The 26,256-nt window shown below is 39.1% G+C and overlaps 1 protein-coding gene across 1 annotated transcript in view; it reads right to left on the reverse strand.

Annotated features, from left to right (window-relative positions):
• The window catches only part of ADAMTS20 (ADAM metallopeptidase with thrombospondin type 1 motif 20), a gene marked incomplete at its 3' end in the record, with an annotated part of 154,610 nt that extends 132,967 nt beyond the window's left edge, over positions 1 to 21,643 (reverse strand). Inside the window, exons 1-3 of the mRNA XM_019653064.1 lie at positions 21,422 to 21,643; positions 20,458 to 20,819; positions 2,149 to 2,311 (exon numbers count right to left, since the gene is read on the reverse strand). Coding sequence (XP_019508609.1) covers positions 2,149 to 2,311; positions 20,458 to 20,819; positions 21,422 to 21,512 — 616 coding nt within the window. The remainder of the gene's footprint in view (positions 1 to 2,148; positions 2,312 to 20,457; positions 20,820 to 21,421) is intronic.
• Between the last annotated feature and the right edge of the window lie 4,613 nt (positions 21,644 to 26,256).

The following is a 26,256-nucleotide window of genomic DNA, read 5'->3' on the forward strand; positions in this document are numbered from 1 at the left end:
GGAGGGGGAGAGGGAGTTGCCGTTTCTACCAGATATTACTTAGAATGTGTCTGATGTCTACCTGAGATCCTGGCATCCACAATGGCTCGGTTTGGCTACCAAATATAATTTGTATGGCCTCAAGGCACATGGTGAAGTCTGATGTTGAAAAAAATTTAATCTAATTCATCAAGGCTGAAGCCACTATGAATTGCAACATTTTAGTGTCATAATCAATTAAAACCATCAGTAGAAATATTGAAAAAACAAAATGACTTTCCCTTTTCCACTTTACCCTTTTGGTTCCTGTGCTGAATCTTTAGGCCCACCTGTTTGACAAATTCTCCTGAATGAAGGTTCACCTTTAGAATATAGAAGATCCTGTAAGTTATTTCTGATCATGTGAATTAGGCAAGAAAAAAAAAAAGCCTTTGATAACATTGTACTAACTACATTCAAAACTCTATTTTTTATGAACAAAATAAAGATTAGCAGCTAATTACTTCGGCCATTAATTGATTGCCTTTTTTAGTGATTAAAAATATATATGTTAATTGTATCTAAAAATGGGGGTAATTCAAGAATTAAAAAGAATACTACCTTTAACATTTTAGTAGATAAATGTTGTGGGGAAATATATTGTGATTAAAAGAAAATGATAGCTTGCTATTTGCTTTTTATTTGTAGTTTTTCTAATAAGATCTTTAGTCTAAAACTTTGTTTAGACAAAAGAGCCTGGCTTTGCTTGAACCATTTTCTTTCTGATAATGAACACTGATTGTGAATGCAAACCCCTGCATATCATTATGTGATACATTTATGCATTCAGAGTGTCTACTTGGTGGTTTTCTTCTTAAGAAGCTAAACAGTTCATTAAACAAGCTGCTCCTGAATGGTAGATCAGAACAAGCGTAAGCTGCCTTCTGTAGAAGTCTATTGTGAAGCTGTGCCCATTTGTGTTCTCTTTGAAGCCATAAAAATGAAACCCTTATGCTCATATTAAAAGCATAAGAAAGGCATCTATTATGTCAATAGCTTTAAAACACGGTCTTCGACACAGTGAGAACCACTGCAAAATGGCACTCTTATAATAGCAAAGGTTAAGAAGTGCACTCCCAGGGAAAACCTTCAAAGGCCCACATATCATTATATCCCAAAACAGATGGCATTTCAGTGCTTGGAACTATAGCTTCTGGACACCTACAATCTCCAATAAATCCTTCCTAATCCCACTCTTTTGTCTCGATTTTGTACTTTGATGATAACTGCAGGTGCCTTTCTCCATACTTCATAGAATGACATACAATGATGTGCGGAAGATTCATGTACATACATGGACACAGCTTTTAATACGACTTCTAGGCAATGTACAAGTATTTTACCGGCAACAGATTTACACTTTAAAGAAATATATGATTCTTAGATTGTAATCTATTACAAGTCTTCAGTAGTCTGACTTTTAGAGGAAACATGATGAAAACACCTCTCTCATACATTGCTGAGGTAAAAATTGATAAAAACTATATTGCAAAACAAATTGGGATTATCTAGTATCTATGTGTTTTACTCTGGGGAAACTCTCAAACAGAGGAGATGAGGACAAAAATATCCAGCAGCATTGTTCATCATTGTGATAAACTACAAACAGCCCAAAAGTTTATCAACAGCAAAATGGACACATGAGCTGTGACACACAAATACTGGACAGCAATGAAAATGAGTGAACTGCTGCTACACACGTCAACATAGATGAACCTTAGTCAGACAGAGCAAAACAGGTAATCACAGAAAACTATATACAACGTTTCCTTTATATAAGGTAAAAAGCATGCAAAATTGAATATGTTATTTATTGTTACTTAGGTTCAGTTTTTTTAATTATCTAAAATTCTGCTGAGAAAAATTAAATCATACTAGTGTGACTAACTGATTAAAGTAAAAAGTTTCTAAGGCTAATTGCTACAAATCCCATATACCGAATACTTTTTTTGGATTTAAGTTTAGCCTACTACAACAAAATGGCATACAGACATTAGATGATTTCTAATGGGTCAAGAAAATTTGTTTAAAATATCATACTTTGGTATTTAAAGAAAACAGGCAAATTCTAACCTATAAAAAGATTTAAATAGTCTAATATAACGCAAATACTTTTACGTCATAATTTACCTGAAACATCACAAGGCTTATGAGAATGCAGAAAATAGTCCCTCTTTAATTCCTGTCTGTATATAAGATGTGGCTTGTTATGATTATCTTCGTGTTCACTCCCATCTGCCTTCATTATAGGTTCTAAGAAATATTCACCATCATGTGCTTTAAATGTTCCCATCTGAAAATTAAAAGAGATAATAAAAATTAACATTTTTTTTCATCGCTAATGAAAGCAATCTGTGCCATAGGTTAAAATGAGCACACAGAAGCAAGTCCCAGCCGTCTATTCACTGAATGTCATCAACTAAACATAAAGTTCCCTTTCCATGGCTCACTTTTCTAGTCTTATATAGAAAGTCATGAACACTGGACAGTATTCCAATGGGCAGGGTTGAGATGACAGGCACTCCAGGTGTAAAGAATGACATAGGCAACAGCATCAAAATGGCAAAAATTCAAGCACATTCTAGAAATAAGAAAGTCTGTTTGGCTTGGTCTATGTAAGGTAGTGGTATGAGACAAGACTTAAAAGGTCAGTTGGGGGTCAGAAAATAAGAAATGTTAAAATATGATGCTAACAATTTAGAATTTGTAAACAATGAGGAGCCACTGAAGTGTTTTCACAAAGACCTGTCTTCTGAATTCCAGATTCCAATATTCAACTTAGCTCTCAATATTTTCACTTAATTAGTAGCATTCATAACCTTAACATGTCCAAAACCAAACTCTTGACTTCCAGTCCAAACCTGGTGTTTCTGCAATGCTCTCTATTTCAGCAAGTGGCAACATTATTATTCAGCTTGCTCAGGCCAAAAATCCTCAGAGAGAAATCGAGGATGGCTCTGTTACATGTCACATTCAATCTATCTTCAAATCCTGATGCCTCAACCTTTAAGGTATAACTGACAACCAGCCACTTCTCCCAAATTTTAAAACTACACCCATGATCTAGTACCTAACATTATCTCCTTCCTTAACTAAATCAATGGCCCTTTATAGTCTAGTCTCTACAGAACAGTCACAGTAATTTCTCTTAAGTCTAGATCGTGTCACTTTCAAAAAGCAAAAACAAAAACTCTAATGACTTTTCATGTCACTCAGTAAAACCCAAGTTCTTACAACCGTCTACAATGTCCTGTGTGATTTGCCCACCCTTTGCACCACCCGTCCCTCTGAGCGCACAGACTACCAGGAGTTCTGACTTCATCTTCTCCCACTTGCACCTTGGCTCACTCTAGAGCTCCTAGAGCTTCATTCCTGGTCTCTTCGCTATCCCTCAGACCTGACAAGTACACTCTCACCTCAGGATCTTTCTACTTAACTAAACCTTCTGCTTCAAGCACTTCTCCCTGATGGCTCACGATTACTTGCTTCACATCTCTGCTCACCATTCATCACCCTATATGAAAGGGCACCCAGCCTCCTAGCTCTCTTTCATCCAGTTTCATTTTTCTTCATAGCAGTTATCACTACTTAATGTATTTTTACTTATGTTACTTGTCTGATGCTATCCACTAAAATATAAGCTCCGCGAGAGTAGAGCTTTGCCTGTGCTCTTCTCTGCATGCTTCTCGTGCCTGCCACATGCCAGATGTTGGATGATGAGTAAGGCTGTAAGGTATGAAATTTAATCCAGTAACACTGTGCGTTATGGATGGTAACATCAAAAATAAATACTAGCAGTTATAAGACAGAGGCTATAACACACAAGAGAGGTAACAAAACTTGAATTATGGTCACAGTGATGGTAGGACAGTTAGAATAGAAAGGTTATAAGATGCCAGTGCCTGAGGAAAGCAGAAAAACAGATAGTGAGAGAAAGCACTTATGACAGAGATAATTTTCAGGGAAAAATATAATTTACTAAGATAACTCCAGAAATGTTAAAAATCGAAACATCGGTTTTCTATCGAAAAATAGAAAACGGTGTCAGAGTTACATCACGCAGCTTCCTGGCCTTGATGATTTCACAGAGAAATTCGACCAAGCCTTGACAGAGCAGATAATTCCATTGTTATGTAAACTGTTCCAAAATACTTAAAAAGTAAAACATTCAAGTTATTTTATGAAGATTGTGTGAACTTATAACAAAACATGATCAAGACAGCACCAAAACAAAGCAAAAAATATATATAGGACAAGCTCATATAAGAATATCAAGATAAAAGTCCTAAGTTGTATTAGCAAATAAAATTCAGCAACACATGAAAAGAATAATATATGACAAGATGGAGTTCATCATAAGAACATAAGTACGGTTCAATATTGGGAATCCATTATATAATTGTACTCATTATATATAATGAATCTATAATTCATTACAATCACTTATACAAAGGAACAAAATTACAAGGCTTTTGAAAAAATTTAAATAAACATCTTGATTTTTAAACTATCAATGAAATACAAATAGATGGCTGCTCCCTTAACAAGATAAACTAAATCATAGTCCAAAGATAGTATGACAAAGACACATGCAAGATATTCCCTTCTAGGTCAGCAATACAAGGATGCCCAGAACCACCTGTACTAAAAGAATTAGATAAAAGAGATGGGAGCTATAAAAAATTGAATGGGAAGAGCTAAAATTGTCATCTTCAAAAACATCAGTATATACCTTAAAAAATAAAAATTTAATGGAAAAACTACTATAAACATTAAGTGACTCCAGTGAGGTAAAATATACAGGCTTCAGTAGTTTTCACATATATAAAAAGAACTAAAAGATATTATGGAAGAAACAATTCAATTTACAAATAAAAAGATTAAATGCCCAGGAATAAAATAAATAAATTTTTAAGGTCTCTAAAATGTTAAAGCACTACTAGAGAACCACAAAAGAAAACTGAAATGGAACCAATTGCCTTGTTCTTGAATAGTGAGAGTCCCCAAATGAATCTATAAATATAAGATCCCAATTGAGCAAAACACCAACAGATTTTCTAGTATGTAAACTGCTTCTAAAATTCATATGAAAAAAGAAATAGCCAAGATGATTGTAAGAAAACAATGAGGTGGGTCTAGGACTAGAAGATATTACAATATTATAAAGCCACATTAGTTAAATGCTATAATGCTGGCACACGGAGACCAGCAGACCAATGAAATGAATAGAAAGGCAAGCAATAAATCTTAAATCATACAGGACTTAGTATTACTGTATATAGACAGTATCTCAAATCAATGATGAAAGTGAATATTTAATGCATTGCAATGAGAATTCTTTTATAACTTTGGAGTAGGACAGGACATTCTAACCATTACTTAAAGGCCATAAAAATGTTAAACTTCACTCAGGAAGAACAGAAATCAATACTAAACAGAAACCGTTTCACATATGAGACTGGAAAAATCTAAGTTTTGTAACATGCTTCAAATGTGTATCTGGGAAAACAGGCATTCTCATATGCTGCCATTGAAAATGTAAATTGGTGCAATCACAATGCAAAGCAATTTAACAGTATCTACCACAATTATAAATGTATTTGCCCTTTGTGGTAGCAATTCCCCTTCTGAGAATTTATCCTACAAATACTGTATATTTGCACACATGTGAAATAAGCACTTACAGACTTATTAACTATAGCCTTTTTTAAAATAGCAAAATATTGGAACCAATTCAAAAGTCCATTGACAGGGCTTGTTTACATAAACTATCGTATGGCCCACACACTGGAATATCTTGTGGTTACAGACAAAAGGAGAATAAACACTATGTAACAATATGAAAAGACCGCCAATACAATTATTAAAGCAAAATATAGAACTGTAGAACAAGGTGTATAGTTCACTACTACTTGTGTAACAAACAAAGAAAAAAAACCTAAATTTCTGTTTGCCTGGTTGCTACTAAAAAAAACTCGAGAAGAATTTATTAGAAACAGCACAGGTAGAGGTGGTGGGAGCAAGAGGGGGATTCAGGAAGGACTAGGTACCGCATCCTTCTTACCTCAGGGGCTTCATATTCACTGTTCCCTGTGCCTAAAATATTCCAGTTCCCACAGGTCACCTCACACCCCTCCCTCTCCACCTGGCTGGCTCCATCTTATACTTCAAGTCTCAGCTTAAATAGCCTCTACTTAGAAAGGTTTTTTTTGACCAGCTATCTAGGAAACCACATCCATACTCCTGAAAATAGATTACTTCATTATAATATATTAGTTTGATTTCTTCAGAGCATTTACTATGTACTTATATAATTGTTTACTATTTGTAATTATTCTCCCTCATTAGACAGGGGACTACATATAGGCACTGAATTTTCATTGCTCAATATAGTACTTGACACATAGTAGGCATGGTACACAGTAAATATTGGTTGAAGCATAAAAGCTATTATTTCCTACTGTTTGTAAACTGCTTGTGTTGAGTAGACATAGGACAAATTTGGACATGTAGGCTGGCGCTAGAATAGAGACTTGCATACAGGGGTGTGTTAATCAAAAAGAGTCCATAAACTAGTGTGAAATAAAGTTACATCCTTATCATTAACCTCTAATTAAAATTTAGCATTTTCTTCAGTTATAAATGTAGGCAACAAATCCCAGTGACACTGCCAGTGGAAAGAAGCACCAATATCTTCATCACACGAAGATGTTTGCAATCTCAAAATATTGTTTATGTGCAATATTAAGATAGTTATCAGATCTGCCATTAGATCTTATCTGATGTGCTAAAAAGTAAAAATTTACATAACTATTTTTTATATCTTGATAACTATATTTCATTATAATTGATTTTGTATTGTATTTTAGGCACTTTAAAACATTCTGAGAAGGGGGCCGGCCGAGTGGCACATTGGTTAAGAGCTGGCTTGGGACGCCAGGGAACCCCAGTTCAGATCCCACATATGAGGGCCAGTGACACTGCCCTCCACAGCTAAGATGCTGAACAACAGCTCAACCTGGAGCTGGGCTGCTGTGAGTCGAAGGCGACGGCATAGGCTGCAACCACTGCTGCAGTAGGTTGCCATGGGTTACCGTGTGTGGCCAGCAGCCAGCGTGAGTGGCCAGCAGCCGCAGTGAGCAGCCATCCAGAAGCCGGCGACTAATCTGCCTCCCCCGAGAAGTACGCAATGATGGTGCCAACTTTGGCCAGTGAAGCAACGTCCTCCACAACTAGACTGAAGAACAAAAAGACAGCAACTTGTCTGTTCCCCTTCCCCCAATTCCCCAGCGCTGTTCCAATTCCCCAATAAAAATCTTTAAAAAATAATAATAAAACATTCTGAGAAGGGTTCCATTGTTGAATTATTAAAGGGTTTAAAGAGAAGTGGAAGGAGGGGGAGGAGTCAAAGCAATCTTTGGAAGATTAAATAATATCATGGTGCAGCTAAGGGAAGACCAGCAAGGGGGTGTTTCAGCCATCAAGTATGAACTAAAAAGGGCTTACATCTGTTGGTAGTGACGGGAGTGGAAAGAAGCCCTCAGATGGTCAGCGTTTGTAGATAGATCCCTTTCTCTAGTCTGGAAAGGCTAAATCATCAAGGGTAGGCATTTATAATATTAATAGTTAACTCCAATATGCACAACAGACATCATTTACATATATTTATAATTTATTTCAACCTAACAATAACTCTTTGAGGTAAGTTATATTATTTTCCCCACTTTACAGGTGAGACAAATGAGCAGCAGAGTTTAAGTAACTTGTCCAAGTCTTACACCTAGTAAGTGACGATACCAAGATGTGGAACCCAGACAGCCTGGCTCCACTATTCATGCATTACACGATTCATGCAATCCATTACACTGTACTAGTCATCATACACCAATATTTATAAACCCGGCAAAATAGTTGACCAATATTTAATGAGAACCTATACTACATGCATGGCATAGTTCTAGGAGCTAGACACACAGAGGTGAACGTGACAAAATCCCTGCCTTCAAACGACTTATAGAGGAAAAGACAGGCGATAAATGAAAATATAAGATGCCAGGTGCTAACAGGTGCAATGGAGAAAATAAAACAAGGTCATGAGACAACGCAAGAGGGTGAAGTGGGAGGCACTCTAGGCTGAGGCTAGCATAATGAGGATGTCACCATGGAAAACTGGGATTCTCCAAACAGAAGGAGCAGTACCTGAAAGGCCCAGTGACAGGAAAAGCTTGGCAGGTTCAAATTAGAGAGAACAGTGAGGCTGAAGCTGTGCCAGCAAGGGCTGTGCAGTAGGAGACGCTGGACAGAAAGGGTCACTCATTATGCGTGACATCAAAAAGCACTCATTACACTTCAGAATATACAGATATACATTTATCTACATTTAAAACCTTGCATTCTCCACTTAGAAAAGCATATTTCTATGAAGAACCAATTCAGAATTGAATATGAATTACTGAATTATAGACACTTATAAGGCCAGTTACAGTGAATGAGGCATCGTTTCTATTTTTTAATTATATATACCTTAATATTATATAGAGATCACTTTGAAATCACAGCTTTAAATTTTACTGTAAATAAACACATTTTATGTCACTTTTAACTGAATACTCGTTTAAAGCCATTTAAATGATTGAGGGAATTGCAGTCATAAAGTTCTCTTTACACTCATAATTATCTAGATCAATTTTTTCTCAAAAGGTAACAAGGTGTTTTCTATTTTTACAGCTCCAAAACCTAAAACATTGCCTGAAACATAGCTGGCACTCAATATATATCTGTAGAAATGAAACTTTTTGTAATAAATATGGTAGAACACCTGATTTTTCCCATTTACCCTTTAATAATCTTTTTTTCTCCCTCTAACATTCTTAAATTATGGTAGTTTGGGGACTTGTTTAAGATACATAATTTTATTTCAATGTTGAAAAGTGAAATGTTCAGACATTCTTGGTTAAGGTAATGTGCTAATATGTTAGGATTATACTTTTTTTAAGATTTTATTGGGGATTTGAGGGAGGGGAACAGCTTTGGGGAATCGGGGAAGGGGAACAGACAAGTTGCTGTCCTTTTGTTCTTCAGTCTAGTTGTGGAGGACTTTGCTTCACTGGCCCATGTTGATATTATCATTGCGCTCTTCCCAAGTGAGGCAGATCACTCGCCAGTCTCTGGACGGCTGCTCACAGCAGCTCTTGGCAGCTCACACCGGCTGTCGGCCACACACGGTAGCTTATGGCAGCCCACTGCAGCAAGGGCTGCAGCCTACGCTGTTGCCGGCAATTCATGGCAGCCCAGCTCCAGGTCGAGCTGTTGCTCACCATCTTAGCTGTAGAGGGCAGTGTCACTGGCCCCCATGTGGGATCTGAACCGGGGCCCTGCTGCTCAAAGCTGGCGTCTCAAGCCGGCTCTTAACCAACGCGCCACTCGGCCAGCCCTATACTTTTTTAAAAAGCTTAACAATTATAATTTCAGTATATGTGATGGAATTTCATTAGTCTTAAAATAAAAAGCTATATATTCAGAGTTCATCTATTTTATAATACTTTTCCAGTGGCCTATATATACTCTAGTATTATTTAGTTCTATCAGTGCGTTTTCAAGATATAACTACAACCACTTCTTTCTAATATATACCAAAATTCCAGCTTTCTCTGCTCTCCCAGAAGATAATTTCAGCTATATTTATAAATTACAAAGACACTGGTTTTGAAGTCCCAGTAAATGGATCCATGGAAAATCGCTTTCTGCCTTTTTAAAAAAAACTATGCTGAAGATGGGAAATGTGATAGCATCTTGGAAAAGATACAAATAGACATGTGGTAACTTGTTACTTAATCTAAATGCACCTACAAAACTATTTTGAATCAGGGCACACTTTCCCTCAAGAACACTGAAAATATTTATACCATGGAACATTTTTGGACTCCTTTAAATCAAAACCTGACTATGAGTTACTTCTATTACAATGTTACAATAAAACTGCACATGGGTCCAAGCTGTATTCCCAGGTGAGAAGTGAATCTAGTTCTGTCCAGAGTCCATCAGTTTGTAAGCCGTGCTAGAACACCCAAGCGTGCTAAGAATTTGCCTTTATAAGTCAAAGGCCTTTTCTTCAACAAAAGCTTTATGTTTTAAAATACTATGTTTAAGAATAAATGGCAAATAATTTGGCCTCAGAGTGATTCCCCTGTATTTATCAATGAAATAGTTAAAAGTATTTTACTTCTACCAACTTTTCTGTAATCCACTCCACGCAGAGGACTTTCTGTTCAAAGAATAAAAATATTAGAGCTTTGCCTAAAGGCTCCTAAGAAAGCTTTTTTTTTTTTAACTTGGAAAAGAACCTGGTAAGGAATTGGAAGACGTAAGGAAACAGGTGGTTCATAGAATTATGTTTAGATCAGGTAATATTTTTAGCAACCTCCCTGTCTGCAGATGGGCACTGCAGTTTGATTCATGAGAAATGCCAATCAAGTTCCAAACACTTTCATTTGATGACTATTAAAAGCAGCAAAACTAGTTTTCACTTGGGCAAGCATTTCCCAATTACTTGGAGCAATGATGTTCTATTTGCCAAGCTGTTTGGAAAGGCAGTAAATGATTGTACAACTGGTTCCAATTTACTCTCATAGGCCAACATTTTTATATGTTTAGAGGATTTTTATACAATTGTTTTTCCGAAATGTTCTTATTTCAGTATCATGGCATTCATCCATATATTTTTTCCCCAAATACATGGCAAACACATGTACTATAGCAACAACCAATAGTGTACTCTCAGATTTCATTGAAGGGTAAAAACAAGTACAAAATATAAACTGTTTGGACTCTTTCCCCAAATCATTTAGTTATTACTTTAGGTAACTAGAGAACATTAAAAACTAAGGTAGCATTGAACAAGGCAATTAAAGCCTACAATGAGAAATTTTAGTAACAAATTGCTCCCAACTATTAATAAAATTGGATTTTCACTTAAGAGCTGGATCAGTGGTAATTACTACCATGAAGTCTAAAGATTTAGTTTTTCCATCTTTAATCATGTCATATAATGAGAATCAGTTTGATGTTATCTGTAATAAGAGAGCCCATGTATGAGTCTTGGGTTGCATTAATGGAACCTTGGGCAAGTCACTTCATATCTTGGACCTCAAGTCCCATAACTTGTAAAACAAAATAGAAATAATTCTATCCACTTAATTTCCTGAGAAAGACAACACATGTTAAAATAACATCAATAACTTTTGAAAGTGAATATATCTTGAAATATACATAAAAAAAAGCTCCACTGAAAACCAATGTTACAGCCACCCTTTTAACCCTAGGCAGAGTATAACTGTTATGTAAAAAAGGTCATGAAGATTAACTCTGAGATTCATCTTTATTTTGGGATACTCTGTTCAGTGCAAAAGCTTTATCTTCCTGACAGTTTCTCATTATAACACCACTCACTGGTCATGCCTAGGAAATACTGTATTCTACATAAGCGCACACTGAATGAATGAATCCATGATATGAAGAAAACAGAATTGGCTCCAGAAGTCTAAAGCAGAAAATTCACTGCAAGATTTTTAAAAAGATGAGTCTTTCTTCTCTCCTTTAGCAGCATTCTTTATTCCCCATTCCACAGGGCACTTCCAGGTGTCCAGTATAAAAGTGAGAGGGGACAATAAAAGAGGAAATGTGTCACTGATGCCTCGCCTAAAAAGACACTGCTCTCTAACGAAGTCCTTGCCCATGAGGATCAAGAAAATAAGACAAAGACTCAAGACTCATCTACCCAAATGAGTCAGGTTCAAATGGTGTCTGAGCTACATTAATAACGACTAAATTACATGATATTTCTCTTTCTTGTAGGCACTGAGGTGTTTTTCAAGTCATATGAACTCATTAAAAGCAGAGAGCTGTCAAAGAAAAGCCACATTCTTATAGGGTCTGGGGAGTGAGGTCCCAGGACAGCATCTCCTAACCTCTTACTAAAATATCTGTGAAGAAATAAAGCCTAAAGTCATTATAGAAATGAGAAATTTAACAATAAATCATTACGAACTAATTCATAGATATATAATGGAAATATGTTCAGGATATACTGTCAAATGTTTTAAGTCAACATTCCTTGGAAAGATATATATAATATCTATAGGGACACTATGCCTACACCTGTCAGACCATCTGTCATATTTATAACATATTTTCCTAGTCTGTCTTTTAACTTAGTTATTTTGATATATGGTACTCTTCAATTATCTAGGCAAACATTTTTTATTTGCTATATCTCCCTTTGTTTTCTCTATTTACAGAATATATGTTTTTCTACATCTTCAATATAGCAGGGATTTTATTTGGTTTACCAGTAGGATGAGAATCCAGTATTTTGTTTTGCATAATAAGAGATTCTTGGTCTTCGGATTTAACATAAATACCTTTTAGGCTTTGGCAACTGTCACATGAAACTAACTTGAAGCAATTGTCAAAACTTGGTTTGTCATCAGAAGTCAACTAGGTTTCTGATAATATTGTCAAAGACCCATGAACCTGGACTAAAGAAGCCTTGACTGCTTTCATTGTAACCTACAGGCTCAGAATTACTCTAGCATTACTGAAGCCCCGCCTTCCACCCCCCATAACATCCTCCCCAGAATCTAGTTTAAATATGGCCGTGGAGGATAGGCAAGGTCCTCCGAGAGAACCAGAACCAGGGACCTTGGTGACTCATGGACTTCTCAGAAACATGAATCAAGGATGCTCATCAAGAAAGTCTCCTGAGCTAACGTTAGGGTTGCAGCCATGCTGATCATGCTGTACATTGGCTGAGGAAAGGTACAGATAGTTTGTCTTATTAATTCATTAGTTGCTAAGCCACAAAGAGCCACATCTGGACTTTAAGAAGATGACTGTATTACCCAGAGATCCTGGACTTTGAGCCAGAGACTCTGCCCCTGTAGGGTTGAAGATGAGTATGTTTGATGTGTAGGAAGAGCAAAGAGAAATTTGGTGAACAGAAAGACACCTTGTTGCAAAAATTGCTGGTGATCACTGGTATCTACCCTCCCCTCTTCCATCTGGGCATATCGCTATTCCTCATCTTCCAGCCTTCTGCATCAAGGTAGAGCCAGGCAACTAGTTTCCATCAATAGAATGTCCATGGAAGCGGTGTACATTCTTTGGACTGAGAGGACACCTTTGGACTGAGGCAGTCAAGAGTCGGTATGCCTCCTCCATGCTACTACCATGGTAATGAATCATTTACGTACCTCGTGAATACTGTTAATAAATTTAATGCTGTTGCAAAAGGACATTAGTACCACCAATATCTAAAGGTGGTTAGTATGTAAATGACTGATAAGCATTTGTTGAAAAATAGGGAACAATCCGTCTCTTCCTCTGAATATTAATATGAATTGGACAGCTTAATTAACTATATTTTATGGAACACAGTAGTTATAAACAAAACAAGATTAAAGTCACAAGGAAAAAAAGTATAAGCCCATGTGACTGGAATGTAACTTAGATGTCATCTGAAAAAGATTTAGTCTATACATATTTTATGTTCAAATACATAAACTAAAATTGCTAATTTTCCTGTACTGAATGATGTACAGAAGAGCTAACCTAATTATTTGGTACATATTAGTAAAAGCTGCTTTAGTTCATTCAGTCATAGATGTATTGAGAATTTCTATATGCTGCATTGTGTGCTAAAATAACTTAAAACTTACAAATGAGATAGAAGTATGGACAAGTAACTACAACTTGATATAGTATGCATAAAACACCCAGTGGGAAGGCCTGGTCAGCTCTGTCTAGAAAAGAACAGGGGAAAGAAAAAAAGGCTCAAAATGGATCTGGACAGATGAGTAGCAGCTCAAGGAAAGGACATTCTAGACCAGGGGTCGGCAAACTTTTGAGACGGAAGAGCCAATCCTGTCCCTCACAACAATTTAAAAATTATTCGAGAGCCATAAAACAAATGAAATCACCATTATGTGAATAATATCCTTTAAAAATTTTATAAGTGAAACTATGATAGTTTTATTTTCATTTTCAATTTTACTTCAGAGCCACATGTACGTACCCAGAGAGCCGCATGTGGCTCGCGAGCCGCAGTTTGCTGACCCCTGCTCTAGACAAAAAGAGTAAATATAAATGCAAACAATTATGAAGATTAAAGTAAACCTATGATAGAACCAAACATATCTCTAGAATAATCATCTCTTTCTTGCAACCTGTTCCTCTGTCATTACCTTTCTTGGTTAAAGGCCCCAGGGTCCCTCAGTCATTTAAGTTAGAGTCATTAGAGCCATTTTGGTCTCCTCTTATGGCCCAAGATTCTAATGGGTCTCCTACAAGTTGGCTCAACTTCAGCACTACTGACATTTTGATCATTTTTGTTGTAGGAGGCCGTTTTGTGCATTGTGGGATGTTTAGCAACATCCCTGGCCTCTGCATAGCTTCCCCTCTTCCCACCCTGCACATCTGTGACAGCCAAAATTGTCTCCACACATCGCCAAATGTCGCCTGTGGAGGGGGAAACTGCTCCCGGTTGAGAACCACTGGGGTACCTTCCACCGGCACCCACTCTTCTTCACCACTAAAACCACACACCTCAAGTGGCCTCTCTTCCTTACCCAGGAGGGACTACAACAGTAGTCCTCTCAGTGACTAACTCCTCCCTTGTGCCTAAGGGAAGACCTCTCCTAACACATGGAACTAACCCTCATCCTTCACAATGCATTCCAGGCCTCCACAATCTGACTCCAACATTACCTTTCACCCTCGCCTTCCAACCCGCCCTGCTTTTCAGCTACACACACCCACAAGAAGCCCTTTTCCTAGCCACATATATTCATTCATCCCTCAAAGTCCAGTTGAGAAGCCTTCTCCACAGGTCTCATAACACTCTTAACTACTCCTTCCTCAAAGTTCACACAGCACTTTTTATACTCCTGCACTATTTTCATTAAGTATGTGTGTGCCTGGTGTCACTATTTGGTGGCCCTGAGAAAGCTGGGCATAACTGGCCCAGGGCCTGTGCTGCTGGGCTTTGAAATCCATCAGTGTTTGTGCTCTGGCCATATCTCCAAAGTGCTCCACCCAGTCGGTCCGAGTGTAGCGAGGATGCTGAGGGTAAACTCGTTATTAGGAGGCATGGGACTCATCTCCCTACCAAATTGGGCTTGAGGCGTGCTTGGATGAGCCTTACTTACACTGCCCAGCAGCCTAGGATGCTTCCACCCAACAGTCTCGTCCTCTCTTCATCTGTTTAAGACTTCATCACTCTCTCCTGATTTTCTCTATCACAGGCACTTGCTCTAAATAAAATCCTTGCACATTTAATCCCATATTGCCATCTGCTTCTTGGAAGACCCTAGACTAACTCTAGAATGTTAAAAGTGGAGGCATAAGAAATTCTCCCTTGTGTTGTTTGACTGAAGATTTGACTGATGTCATGAATAACTAAAGGAGGTCCTTATGAATTTTTCAACAAAAAAAAATATGAATACAGAACGGCACGTGTAATGACTTGGGGCTGTGTTAGTTCTGGGCAAGTAGGAATTTAGAAAATAAAATTTTCCCAGAATAGACAAAATCCTGCAACGACCCTACTGATTGTTTCCATACAATTATTTCTTGTCTGAACAAGAAGTTACTAGAGCAACTCAATAATCAGTCATCAGAGAGCATTAGTGGCTGACACGCTGTAGAATGGTTCATATGAGAAACTTCAAAAAAGTACACACAGCCACTGCAAGCTACTCCATGAGAATACTGTATAACCCAGATGCAATGTCTGGTTTTATGACATCTGGAAACTGTTTCTTTCAACCAAAAAGACTTCATTGCTTTAAATCCCACCAAGAAATGGTGAAGTTAACGGTCTAGGTGGTCAGGTTCGACCCTGAGGGCCTCTGGAAGAATGGAACCCACCAGGTAATATGAGAAGAGGGCGAGTGGAGTACAGGGGTTGTGGGGAATAGCCGCTGTACAATTTATACATGCTGTCGCGACAAGTATATGCCAAAAATACACCAACTTATTAAATGTTGACTTCTACTTTGGCAAAAGTGTATCATCATTATGAAAAGATTGTTACTATGACCATGAAAACAAAGTTTATAGTTGAATATACGGATATGAAGACCTGATAACTATACATTCTGTATCAATGTGCATCAGTGGACTAATAACAAAGTCTCACCCATAACATTATAGGTAATTTTATGATTCAGCTCTATTTTCATATCTACTATAGATTTTAGAAATGTATCAACTTCTATTCAGAAATGTTTGAATTATGTGATACATACTTATACTTATGAGAAAAATATTATAGAGATTTTAGAAAAGCAAAAGTTATGCACACAAAACAATTTATGGCAGATTCTTAGCCCCTTCTGGTTCTTGGGGACAAAACTCTTAAGAAAACTGAACAATACTCATCATGGTTCAGTGATTTAATGAATGAGAAAAACATGTAAATACCAAAACTTCTAGAAGTGGAAAAAAATTAACCATGTAGAAATTAAAAGAAAAATTAATTCACATTATTTGGAGTTAAAGCAACATTAGCAACTAAACATAATCTATATACATGTTGGGGTGTCCATTTTCTAAAATGGTTGTATGTACAGGATATTTTGAAAATACTAAATTTCGCATCCTTTTCCTCTGAAAGTCACATTCCTCAGCAGCCACCAGAGAAAGGAAGGACAGATGCTACCTCAAGTGGAAAGCTGGAAGGGGAACAGGTTAACTGAGATGTGAAAGGGGAACTCAGTAGATTCCAGGAAGAAAAGGGTGATGGTGGCAAAGCAAACAGTTGGAAAGATGCATGTGTGCTAACATCTCCACTGGGGGTTAAGATCCCGGAGACAAACATGTTAAACAAAACTGCCAAGGAAAGTGCTTTAGCATGCTATGTGGGATTCAGGGAAGGGACCCTCTGAAAGAGTCCCCCCACCACACACACACACCCCAAAATTAGAGGTGTGGCAGAGTTTGGCAAAGAGGGGAACCAAGTCCCCTTTGACTTTCAAAGGCCATGGAGGGTTTCAGACCCTTAGAGGGGCCTGGGAGATTACCAGTAGCATCACTAAACCAACTCTACATGGAGAGGGCACTGCAGCAGGGGCAAAGTGACCCTTGTATCTGGGGTCTGCACAATGAATGCATCAACCATATAAGAAATTAGATCTACGTTGCAACCAGAAGACAGAGGGATATGCATTACCACTGAGAGCCCAGGAGGAAGGAGTCGGCGAGCCCTAACTGAGCAAAGAAAGGCCACAAGTTCTCAGGTCCAGAATTCAGCTGCTTGTGACAGAAAGATACAGAGACTGAGGCACAAAGGAAATCAGAGACTAGAGAAACTGGAGGATAGACAGTATGATTTTTCCCACCTTCCTCCCAAACAATACAAAGATAGAACATGGAATGGCCCTGTATGGGGTCCATTTTCATCAATGGTCAATGTATGCTTAAATCCAGAGATGTATAACACACATGAGCAGAAAAAAATGAGGAAATCACATGCTCACTTCAATATGTTCTGGAAAAAAACATTTGATTAAGTACAACATCCCTTCATGATTAAAAGCAAAGCTAAAACAAAGCAAAGAGCAACTAGAAAAAAAGAGAACCCTAAGTTAACAAGACTGACTCAAAAACTCGTTCAGGGTTTAATGGCCTGACAGAGGTCAAAGCCAGATCATCCCAGTCTCAGACACAAAATCCCAAAGGTAAGTCGGGAAGCCAGCAGGAACAGGGCCAGAAGGTTGGCATTGACTTCTGGAGCATTGTGTCAAGACTGATCTGCAAACAATTCAGTTGGGCCAGGGTGTGGGTACCACAGTTTTATCCGGATCTAAAGTCTAACCTGAGATGAGAAAGAAGAATTTGATACAATGACAAATAGACTCTTAAAACCTACCAGAAGCTCTACTATTTGATGTAACAATAATCTAAAGAAAGTTAATGACAGAGTCAGGTTAGAAATAAAATACACAATTAAATACATATGTTTTAGTACTAATATCAAAAATAAGATCAAAGAAACACAACTAGCCTCATTAACAATTTAGATTTATAATTGCTCATGATCACACTACAAAAAAAAAAAAAGATTTTTAGATCCTGGTATCTCTATTTGCTGTATTACTGGAAATTTTCTATCTCTACCATGACTAATGTCTTCAACGTAGTCTTCAAAATACAAAGAAATTAAGATAAAACTGAGTTACATAGGTATGAAAGTAAGTTTTTAAAATGTTAAATTAAACTCTGATATATCAATAAGTCTATCAGAAATAAAAGTGCATACATAAATCAGATTAACAATGCATCGTGACTTAAGCCACCATATCCAAATTGACAGTGACAGGAAAGGATGAACTCCGGTTAAGACTTAAACATTTCCAACTGTTTTCTGATTTCAAAAGGGGACACTGAATAATAATTTGAACTACGCCAACATTATGAATCAACATGAGCAGAAACATCGCTCCTAATAATGCTTCCCATCTGGAATGTTTTTCCATGCCATAAAATACTAAATCAAGAAAACATATTGACTATGACAAATGTGGGATAGTCAATATAGACTTTTCCAGACAAACTAAACATTATATTGAAAGGTTATAGAAAAGAGTATTTTTCTTTCCTTTGATGTTTAGGTGGCCATGTAAATATTAGTGTGTTTCTGCCATTCTAATGCTGCAAGCATTTCACATTTACCCACAGCAGAAAGGAAAAAAGTTGTTCAAGGCATTCCATGTAAATATAGCTCAAGATAATAGCATGAAAAAGACTTAAGAGAATTTCCAAATTTATTTAGGAATAACCAATAATCACACCCAGGAAGACATCTTACATCAATAAACCTGAGAGGAGAGGAAGTATTAAACTTGTCCTGGTGAGAACTGTTTCAATTTTTTCCTTTTTTTTTTAATTAAAGTTTATTGGGGTGACAATTGTAAAATTACATAGGTTTCAAGTGTACAATTCTGTAATACATCATCTATATATCATGTTTTGTGTTCACTACCCAGTCAGTTCTCCTTCCATCACCATATATTTCATCCCTTTCAATTTTTTACTTAATCAAAGAATAAACACTGTTGATGTTCTGAAATTCCTCTTAAAATTTGAAAAAAAAATACTTGGGGAAAACACTAGAATCCTGTAACTGAAGTCCTAGTTGTTTCTTCTTGAATATGTATTGGAGGAGTTGATGAAGTGAGCTCATCTCTGTTCTAACAGAAGTGTTATGTATCTGGGAGTCTATGAACCCAGAAAGGAAAGCATTACATCTTCATTTTCACTAACCTTTGACACTTCAGATTTCCTTCCATTATAACTGTAGGCAAAACCACAGACATTGTGACTTTGTTACCAATAAAACGGCACTTTTGTATCACATTCGAGTTGATGTAGCTGTCTGGACCATTCATACCCCTTATTAGAAAAGTATAGTAGTAAGCAGGGCCCTCCCCAATAGGTATTATATGATGCATTATTCAATAAGTCTATATCATCACACCAGCAACTGTAGCCGTTGTAACATGGTTGATTATTGTTAGCATCCAAAAGGAAGCCAATTGCATAATTTTAAATGTGTAAAATAAGATACAAGTTATTATTTTAGAAGAATTTAGGGAAGAGGTCCTAGGCTTCCCCAGACTGCTGAAGTTCATGGCAAAAAAAGATTTAGAACCTCTGTTTTCGAGGCAAACAAATGAAACACATAGAACCCAGTGTTTCACTTCATTTCCTCTTTCCACAGTGAGGTTTTTACCAAGTCTGCATCTCTTGCTCTTGTCACTCTAACGCCCATTGGCTGACACCAAGGCCTTTGTAGATACATTTTGAAGATACATGTAGATACATTTTTAAACAACCATGCCTTTTAAACAGGCAGATTCGACTTCTCTATTCTGTACTTCACAGATTAATAGCCATCCCCATATTATCAAAAGCCTAACTCTTCCTTTTTAAACCTTTTCCTTTTATGTGTATTCATTCTTTTCCTTCTATCATCCTAAATCCAAAGAACAAAGTTAAGTAAACGCAGGAGATTCTGCCTCAATAGGTGGTCAGAAATGGATGTGTCTGAGTGAAATCACACTTCATTTGTAACAGAGGCCTCATAAGGCCACTCCCTGACTCACTAGCCTAGGCTCTGTCTGACACTTTCAAGTAAGTCTCATCTTTGCTCAGGAGAATCAATTTTGCCCAGCAGGTAGACATGCTGTTCTTCCCAGCCCCTCTCACTGTAGGGAGGCGTGCCATCTAGCTTGGGTTCATCTATTAATAGGTGTTAATCCCTCGGGTGGCCCACTCTGATCTCGAGTCACCAACCAACTCGGAAGAACCCACGTGACGGCTGCCTGAATGCAGCTCTTCACCAGATCCCAAGAAAATGCCAAAGGACCCGAGGGCGCTTACCAGGCCTCCACAGAGGCTGAAGACAGCTGTATGATCCTCGTGAGCATTGACCTGGCCGCGGTAGAAGCAGTGGCGCAAGTCTGGAGGCACCCCGCTGCGTTCCTCCGCCCCGGGAGCGGGGCCTCCCAAGTGCACCTCGGTGTAACCAGCCGCCAGGAAGGCCGCGTCCGCGCTCAGGTTCAGCTGGAAGAGCTGCCCGTAGGCGCTAATTCGGTAGTGGGTCCTGAACGGCGTGGGCTCCAGCGCCTCCGAGCTACGCTTCCTCCGGCTGAAGTGGTGGCTCTGAGGGAACACTTCGCCGAACTCATTGACCCGCGCAGGGGTCACCACTTCGTAGGAGGCCAGAGTCCTCACCAGCGCTTCTGCAAACCACAGTGATATAGCCATTGAATCCCCACCCCCACCCCCCACGATGCGTTTCCAACTCCCCAACCCCAGGCTTCTTCAACCAAACGTCCCGCCAAAGGTTCAAGGTCCCAGGTCCCGATACACCCGGGGGCGCGACAAATGCACACAGGCTGGCGAGCGCGCGCGCACACACACACGTGCGCTCGATGAGTGTGCGTGCTCTGCTTTCCCACACCCCCGACTTGCTCCACCCTCCCCAAGCGAGGACCCCGGCACTCATGGCCCCGAGCAGCCCACCTCCTTCCCCCAGCCCTTTTCCCTTCCCGGCCGCCGCCGACGCGTGCCCTCCGGCGAACGCGCCACCCTGCCCCACGCGCCCCCGCCGCGTGGTCCCAGGAGGGAGTCATGTACCCCTCGCTCGATTCCTCGAAACCCGACGCACCCGCAACCTCTCAGGATGCTGGGGGCTAACTAATCCGGGAGTCCCGGGAGCCCCTGCAGGGCCAGGGGCCCCCCCAAAGGGCTGAGCCGCTCACTCCGCCACCCCCAGTCCGCCTGTCCCACTCGGGCCCCGAGCCCCCACCTCGCCGCTGAAGGCGCCGCGCGGTGACCTCACCTTGCCTGGGGTGGAAGTGAACTTCCCAAGACCTGGTGATGAAGAGCGAGAGCTGGTACAGCAGCCCCGCCAGCCACTTGGCCACCCGCATGGTTCCACCCGGGGGATCACAACCCGGGAGGCCAACCCGAGCCAGCCGGCTTCCCCCTCGCTCCGCGGGCTCTCCTCTCTCTCGCCCGCCGCTCTTCGCACTGGCCGCCGCGGCGCCTCAACAGCCTCCCGAGCAGCAGCCCCAGCCCCGGGCCGGCCCGTCTCGCCACACCGCCAGCCTCCGCTCCCTGAGCCGCTGCTTCATCTCACTACAGCCCCGCAGCCCCCTGCTCGCTCTCAGCAGCCTCGCTCCGCTTCCTGCGCCAGCGCCGCCCTCACAAGCCCTCGCCTTAGGTCCAGCTCCGCGCAAGGAAGCGACTTAACCCAGCAGAAACGGTGCCAATATAGCCACCCCGGGCCGGGCCAGAACGGGGTAGAGCCCGCCCCCAGGGGCCGGGCCCCGCCAATCAGCCGGAGGCGCGGCGCTGGCTCGCCCTCCGGCGTGCAGCCCGGCCCCCGGCCCCCAGCCCCCAGCCGCACTCTGAGTGCGCTCCCCACGGGCTCCGGCTGTGGGCATGCAACGTGGTGAGCAGCCCGAGGCCCAGCTGAACACCATTCCGGTACCTGTAAAACCCAGGATTGATACAAGCTGCGAGGCCGAGGTCCAGACAGGTGATAGGTGTGTGAGGTTTTCAGCTCTTATAATGAAATAAAAAGCATCAGATGGAAAGTTTCTGTTATTTATGCTTCACGGTAATTGTAGGCTTCTCAAACAGGATAAAATGAGCTTCAGCGGGAAGTTTTTGTAGGCAGAGGATGCTGCCAATGAAGCTTAATAGCCAGGCCTCCAGTGTGTCCTAGGAGTTGTTGAGAGTTTGAGTGTTGTGAATGCAGAGGAGAAGTTGAGGTTGCATTTAGCAAACACTTTGGGGTGAGGAGTTCTAGAAATTGTCTAAAGAAATTTGAGAAGAAAAAGATTTCAGTCTCCAAAGTCCCAGTAACTCACTGTGATTTCGTCCTTCTAATATTCATTGTTTGTATTTAATGGGTATATAAATTATATATAAAAGTTATATAAATATCAAGCCCCACAAAACTTGAATTTGCTTCTGCCTGTGGGTCATTATTTTATGAGAATTTCTGCTGATAGTTTTACTTTTTTTTTTCCTGATAATATTTTCTTTGTTTATAATATCCAAATGAGTCCCACGTATCCGTAATTATCTTCCTAAACAATTATTGTAGCTCTAACTCCAGTTATGTCACCTGGAGTCTGTCACATTGAATGAACCTCAGTGGCAGCAGAAAGCAGTTAGCATTTCAGAACCACTTTCTCATTTCCCCAATCCCCGTTTGACCTGCACATTCCATAATTGCTTCTCTCTATAACCAGCATGAAAACAAAAGGGGACCGAGTAGTCAGATTGTCTTGAAATCCAACGAAGGGAGAGAAAGAATATGAGAGAAAAAGTAAAAAAATATCCGGGTAAATCTTCACGAACATGAAGGAATACACTCTCAATTTAATTCCTGGCTGTCCTTCATCCTCTGAGCTCTCAACAGTGAAATTTCTGTTCATGCTGAATTGACCTCTCAAGGCATGCCTCTTTACTTGTATATCATACACTTGGTTCATCTGTTGTTCACCACAAACCTGGAACAATTTTATTCAGGGAAGGACAGTTTAATCATTCTTTTGCCCAGGAAACTGCCCAGCCTGGCAGTGGTAATTCTTCCACAATCAGTCCCCTTCCTCACAAGTGTCATTTCATTCATCACAGAATTATAGACATTTAGTGGTGTTTTCCTAAGTTAAACACACTGTTACTCTAAACAAGACAAAAGCGACTTTACCCACACCTGTCTATTTAGTAGTTACATTCAGTACATTATAATTTAGAGTCATTTTAATTACATTGCAGCTCTGAATGCATCTTTACATTAGGAGCCATACCTTCCCTCATACACATAACAAAATTGAACTGCACCTGTTTAATTGGCTATCTGGCTGCTGGCTGTAGGCAAAATAGATATTTCATTTCCATCACTGACTATTTGTCACTCAAAATAGTATTTGCAGTGAAGTATTTGATTTTCAACCCGCTCTATTTGTAAATACTGTCCTAAGAATAGGGCTGCTTTTCTTTTTTAAAATGGGAAAATGTATAGGATGTGTATTCTATGCCGTAATCTTTACAATGTTCAGTAAAGAGCATTATTTCCCTCATTTAAGAGAAGGTAAATATTACATTTTCACATAGTATCTAAGTAACTAAGCTGGATTTCCACAAATCCTTTCTGACTCCAACGTCTTTTCATTATATTAGACTATAACTGTTGGGATATTCACATTGTCTGTCTCGCTTCCTTTCTCCTTTCCTACTGAAAATGTCACCAATACACTAATCTGTGCCATTTAAATCAAGCAATTTCCTCAAATTGATAATTATAGCTCCCACTTATGAAATTTCTTTGGCAGACTAGGCACTATACAAGGACTTCGGAAAACTTAGCCCATTTAATTTGCACCCCCCCCCCATAGTACTCAGAAATTAAGTAATTCATTCAGATCACATATCAAGTTAGACTCAAATCTCTTTGGTTTAAATTCCGTACTTTTCAAGAGAAGACTGTACTCTTCATACCAGCTCAAATCTAAAGCAGCATTGTTATAATCAGCAACTCGAAAAAAGAAAGCCATAGTTATATCAAATGTAATTTTGTTTGATTTATAATTCTGACAATCATCATTATAAATACAAGCTATGCTATGAGGTTGACACAGTATAGAGAAAATATTTTAAATCTTGCAAAGCAGGTTTATGCCAACTATACTCATTATACTCAAAATAGACCTTATTTTATGATCTTAATTCTACTGTCACCAGCCATGTAACATTTCACAATTTACCTGAACTCTATAAGCCTATATTTTATCAATTGTAAAATGGAGGTAGTAATAGCAATATCATATAATTGTTAAAATGATTAAAAGCAGTAGTACAGGTAACATACTTGGTGTCATACAGGACAAAATGTGTCAATTCATGTTCATGCTGATTATGATTTTTATCACATTACAATAGGGAACTGAATGTTCATACCAAAGGAACAACTATGTGAATACAGGCTGTTCTTCTAATATTAACATGTAGAAGGTAGGGTGATCAATCCTGGCTGTTTACCTGAAACTGGGGAGTTTCCTGAGATGCAAGACTTTCAGTGCTAAAACTTGGGAAGTCCTGGGCAAACTGAGATAAATGGTCATCCAACTTCAGGGTTTCTCAAACAAGGCATTATTGACCCTGGGGGCTTGGTGATTCCTTGTTATAGGGAGCTGCCCTGTGCATTGCAGAATGTTTAGCACCACCCCTAGCCTCTACTCATTCAATTCCAGTAGTACTCCACCCCTGTTGTGACAACCCAAAACATTTCCAGACATTGTCAAATGTCCCCTGGGGGCAAAATTGGCCCAAGTTGAGACCCATTGACCTAATAGGGGGAGAGACTTGGGAATTGGTAAATACATAGAAGTGGATTTGGCAGGAGCCCTCATCAGTGTTGCTCCAATCTTAATTACAAATGGCCAATTATTTAGTAGAAATGCTTTATATATTGTAGAGGTATGGGAAATTATCTATCATTGTAATTAAAATAGTATAAGCTGTGGTCATTGTGTTAATAAATTTCAAAGCATTGTTGTTTCCGGGTACACAGGGAAGAGTCAAACTCCTCTGCCCAAGCCCTCTGTTATTACAATCTGTTCTAACGGTCTATTTACTTGTCTGAATTCAATACCAGATTGTAAGGGTCATGTGAGGAGGAACTATCAACAGTCTATTTGAGCAGTATCCCCAGTACCAAATGCTGTGTTCCCATTGAATATAAATAAATTATTCATTAGATACATAAGTACTAATATTGAAATTTATCTAACCAAGGAGAATTAGGCAAATTGCAAGCCAATCTTACCATCTCTGCCTTTTAATTAGGATAGCGATACCATTTACATTTAATATAATATGTTTACATTTAAGTCTATCATCTTTCTGTTTGTCATATTTGTCCCTTTTTCAACCTTCTTTTGGATTAACTGAATGGGTTTTATCATTCTGTTTAATCTCCTTTGTTAATTATAACTCTTTCTTTTGTTATTTAAGTGGTTACCTTAGAATTTACAGCATACATCTTTAAAGATGCAGTTAAGGTACTTAGAAACAGACCCTTTCTGGTCTTGCTTTTAAGAGTTATTAAATGAGAGTAAAGCAGTGCTCAGTCTAGGGATTATTATTCCCCTCTACCGAGGCAGGACCCTTTTGTATACATTACCCAGTGTTCATGTATGGAGAGATTTTGCAGTCTGGTTAGTGAAAACAAACCCTATTCCTAGCTCTATAAAAGATGGGATATTGTTACTGCTAATCCTTTTGGATGGTTCTTCCCCTATTCTTGAATTTCTTCTTATGTATGTGCGCTATTTTTAAAGACTGAAATATTTCATATTGTTCAAGTATGACAAGAAAATCAACATAAAATATTAATATTGCTATATACATTGGAATAGTTCATCTTCTCCTCCTGGAAATTGCTTTAAAAAAAAAGAGAGAATGATAACTCCCAGATCATGTAACAGTTAGCATAAACAAATGAGGTAGAAGGTGTATGAAGGAAGTAAAAGAAATATTCAGAAAGGAGTCAGAAAGTTCAGCAGGGGTAGATATCAAGTATCATCAGAAAAAAATACACTCTCAAAGATGAGTGCCCACCCTGTTTTGTGAAAGCTATAGTCCTTGTATGAACATCAG

Source organism: Hipposideros armiger, unplaced genomic scaffold (genome assembly GCF_001890085.2).
Source record: "Hipposideros armiger isolate ML-2016 unplaced genomic scaffold, ASM189008v1 scaffold_194, whole genome shotgun sequence".
In the NCBI taxonomy this organism is placed as follows: Eukaryota; Metazoa; Chordata; class Mammalia; order Chiroptera; family Hipposideridae; genus Hipposideros; species Hipposideros armiger.